Genomic DNA, 3,857 nt, shown 5'->3' on the forward strand with positions numbered 1-3,857 from the left:
TGCAGTTGTGGACAAAGGGGTGTACCTCGCCCCATCCTTTCTTGTGAATTTTTTGGGAAGCTGTTTTTAAACCCAATCATGGCACCCACCTGTTGCCAATCAGCCTGCACACCTGTGGGTTTGATGAGCATTCCTCAACTTTATCAGTATTTATTGCCACCTTTCCCAACGTCTTTGTCACGTGCTGCTGGCATCAAATTCTAAAGTTAATGATTATTTGCAAAATAAATATGTTTGAAAATCAAATATGTTGTCTTTGTAGCATATTCAACTGAATATGGGTTGAAAAGGATTTGCAAATCATTGTATTCTGTTTATATTTACATCGAACACAAATTCCCAACTCATATGGAAACAGGGTTTGAATATATATCAAAATTACAACTTTTTAATGAGCGGGTCCCATTTGGGTCCTAAGAGTAAATGTGTATCCTCCACCTTAAGCCAGTTTACAAGTCATTCTATCCAATGTCCTCACACAGAGAAGACCATCGAGTGGGTTCTGCCTTACCAACAATACCAAAACCAGCTGGTGGACCAGGCGGCGCTGATGCTGACTTTGTCCGGAAGAGTCACCGAGACCAAACAGGTTTTGGCCAACCAAACCACCTTCAGGCTCCGCACCCCCGACCTCAACATCACGGTGGGCTTTCCTCGCTAAAAAAAAGGACCTCGAAATTAGTCAATTTTTTCGTATAGTGACGTCTTGAACGTATTCTTGGCAGCCTTTGGGGAAAGCTGTAGTGGGACAGGAAATGGGGGCCAAGATCACGTTTACCAACCCTCTGCCGAGGACGCTGAAGGATGTGGTCTTCAGGGTGGAAGGTCTGGGTCTGCAGAAGGGCCATGAAGTGGTCGTGGGGTAAGTAAGAACCAGAAACGGTTCCTTCGGATTCCCAGGCCATGTGTTTGACTCATGGTTTCAACTTTCCCCAGGGACGTGGGTGGTCTGTCCACCGTCACGCTGACGGAACACTTCATCCCCACCCAGCCCGGGGCCAGGAAGCTGGTGGCGTCTCTGGACTGCAAACAGCTGACACAGGTGCACGGAGTGGTGGACATCGTTGTTCTGGAAGAGTGACCTGGCCCGGACTCTTATTTACTCTTCACAAACACAATGTAGTCACCATCAAGAGTGGACATACCCTTCTAAAGAACCTCATGTCATGGCTGTCTTGAGCTTCCAGTAGTTTCTACAACTCTTGTTTGTGATAGTGACTGGATTTTATTATGGGTCCGCTGTGAATGTGAGCAAATCTGTTAATAATTGCTTACATGTTTCACTGCAATAAGGCACTTTTGGTAGCCACCCACAAGCTTCCGGTTGAATTTTTGACCACTCCTCAGTTCAGCTAAATTTGTTGGGTTTTTCTGACATGGACTTGTTTCTTCAGCATTGTCCACATGTTTAAGTCCGGACTTTGGTGAAGGCCATTCTAAAACTTTCATTCTAGTCTGATTTAGCCATTCCTTTACCGCTTGTGACCTGTGTTCGGGGTCATTGTCCTGTTGGAACCCAAGACCCAACCTCCGGGCTGATGATTTTAGCTTGTCCTGAAGAATTTGGAGGTAATCCTCCTGTGACCGTCTCTTGCTGTCGTTGTGCGGGTTCAATTGACCACCCAGGAAAAACATGCTTTTGAGCAGGTTTGACTTCTTTATTTTGCAATAGATCTATCAGATCGCTTTTCTGCTCCTTCCTCCACTGCTCGCTCACGGTCCGCTCTTTCAGCCACCGTCGTCGTCGTCCTCGTCTATGGCTCTCTGTTCCTCTCGCTTCTCATGCGCCACTGCGGGTTCTTCTCCTCCTTCTGCCCCAATTTCTCCTCCTTCTCCCCTTTTATACAGTATGAGGAGATGGGTTAATCGTGTCCCGGTGTGTGAGCCACGCACCTGAATTAGATTGTGGCAGCATTCTCCGCCTCCTTTCCGCCATCTTGGGAAGGGCTGCAGCGTGCCCTGCCCTGCCCCGCCTTCGGCCCGTCAGCTCCGCCTCTTCACACCTCCTTTTTCCATTGTCCCATTTCCTCTCTGTAAAGCACCAGTTCCATTGGCAGCAAAACAGGCCCAGAGCATAATACTACCACCACCATGCTCGACGGTAGGAATGCTGTTCCTTGGATTAAAGGCCTCACCTTTTCTCCTCCAAAAATATTGCTGGGTATTGTGGCCAAACAGCTCAATTTTTGTTTCATCCGACCACAGAACTTTCCTCCGGAAGGTCTTATTTTTGTCCAAACTTTAGTCCAGCCTTAAGGTGTCACTTTAGAGCAAGGGTTTTGACAAAAGATAAGACCTTCTGGAGGAGAGTTCTGTGGTCTGATTTAACAAAAATTGTGCTGTTTGGCCACAATAGCCAGCAATATGTTTGGAGGAGAAAAGGTGAGGACTTTAATCCCAGGAACACCACACCTACCATCAAGCATGGTGGTGGTAGTATTATGCTGTTTTGCCTGTGAATGGAACTGGAGCTTTAAATGGGACAATAAAAAAGGAGGATTACTTCCAAATTCTTCAGGACAAGCTAAAATCACCAACCCGGAGCTTGGGTGTTGGGCGCGGTCGGGTGTTCCAACAGGACAATGACCCCCAAACACACGTCAAAAGTGGTAAAGGAATGGCTAAATCAGGCTAGAATGAAGGTTTTAGAAAGGCCTTTCCAAAATTCCTGACTTAAACAGGTGGACAATGCTGAAGAAACAAGTCCGTGTCAGGAAAACCAACACATTTAGCTGAACCGCACCACTTTTGTCAAGAGGAGTGGTCAAAAAATTCAGCCGGAAGCTTGTGGATGGCTACCAAAAGCGCCTTATTGCAGTGAATTTTCAGTAGAGCCATTATAAATTCATAAAAGAAGCAAACTTCATGAATGTTTTTGTGGGAGACCAACAAGTATGTGGTCCAATCTATCACAAAAAATAATAGTTGTAAAAATGACTGGAAACTCCAGACAGCCATGACAGGATGTTCATTGATCGTGACTGTAAATGTACAGTATTAGTCTTATTTTTTGCGCTGCTCGGGAGAAAGAACGTGGCGTCGTCAGTATCGTGTTTCTAACCCTTGAAATAACAAAAGTGTATTTTTATAATGAAGTCTTTTGTGGCACTTAACTAAGCATCCTTATTATGTGATAATTTGTATCACTGTATCACACAAAGGGAACCTTTGTACACTTTTTATCACATCCAAATGGAGACAGAAAGCTCTTTGTTAGCATTGAAGTAACGATATGTATCGGAATGGAAAACACTGACCTTTTACCCAAGCTCACCTTTGAAATGTGAAGGATTGATTAACTATTTATTTGTGTGTTTAGTATCACGTGTGGACAAATTAAAGTGGAACTGAACCACTGAAATGTTGCTTGTTTCATCCTTTCAAGAAACTGCCAGGTAACCACCTGCATTTTTTCCTAATGTGTTACTGCCCTCTGCTGGTAAGAGTCAGAAAATACACCATTTGAGGATGCATTCATTCAAAGGTGCACCGAAATTGAAAAAAATAAAGAATCATAATAGTAATTTCCTTTCAGCCTAAATTAATTAGCACTGGCAGCATTCGAGACAATGACAATGACAAGGAAAGGTCCTGCCTTTGTACGAATGGGCGTTTTTGTGTGTATGAATGGGTATTTGGGGCCAAATCGGTATTTTTGTTACCTTTTTTCTAAATTGTTCGACATTCTATTGGCCGGCTCTAAATCAGTTTCTAATATTACAAACCCTCAAAAGCAGTGAAGTCGTCACGTTGTGTAAATGATAAATAAAAAGAGAATACAATGACAGGGAAAGGTCCTGTTTTTGTACGAATGGGCATTTTTGTGTGTATGAATGGGTATTTGGGGCTAAATCGGT

The 3,857-nt window shown here is 44.0% G+C and overlaps 1 protein-coding gene across 1 annotated transcript in view; it reads left to right on the forward strand.

The window, feature by feature from the left end:
• Positions 1 to 3,361, forward strand: part of tgm1l1 (transglutaminase 1 like 1) — a 41,599-nt gene extending 38,238 nt beyond the window's left edge. The window contains exons 12-14 of the mRNA XM_061891423.1: positions 483 to 643; positions 726 to 862; positions 937 to 3,361. Coding sequence (XP_061747407.1) covers positions 483 to 643; positions 726 to 862; positions 937 to 1,081 — 443 coding nt within the window. The 3' untranslated portion in view covers positions 1,082 to 3,361. The remainder of the gene's footprint in view (positions 1 to 482; positions 644 to 725; positions 863 to 936) is intronic.
• Positions 3,362 to 3,857: the final 496 nt, after the last annotated feature.

This window comes from Nerophis ophidion, linkage group LG28, assembly GCF_033978795.1.
Source record: "Nerophis ophidion isolate RoL-2023_Sa linkage group LG28, RoL_Noph_v1.0, whole genome shotgun sequence".
NCBI classification, from domain to species: domain Eukaryota; kingdom Metazoa; phylum Chordata; class Actinopteri; order Syngnathiformes; family Syngnathidae; genus Nerophis; species Nerophis ophidion.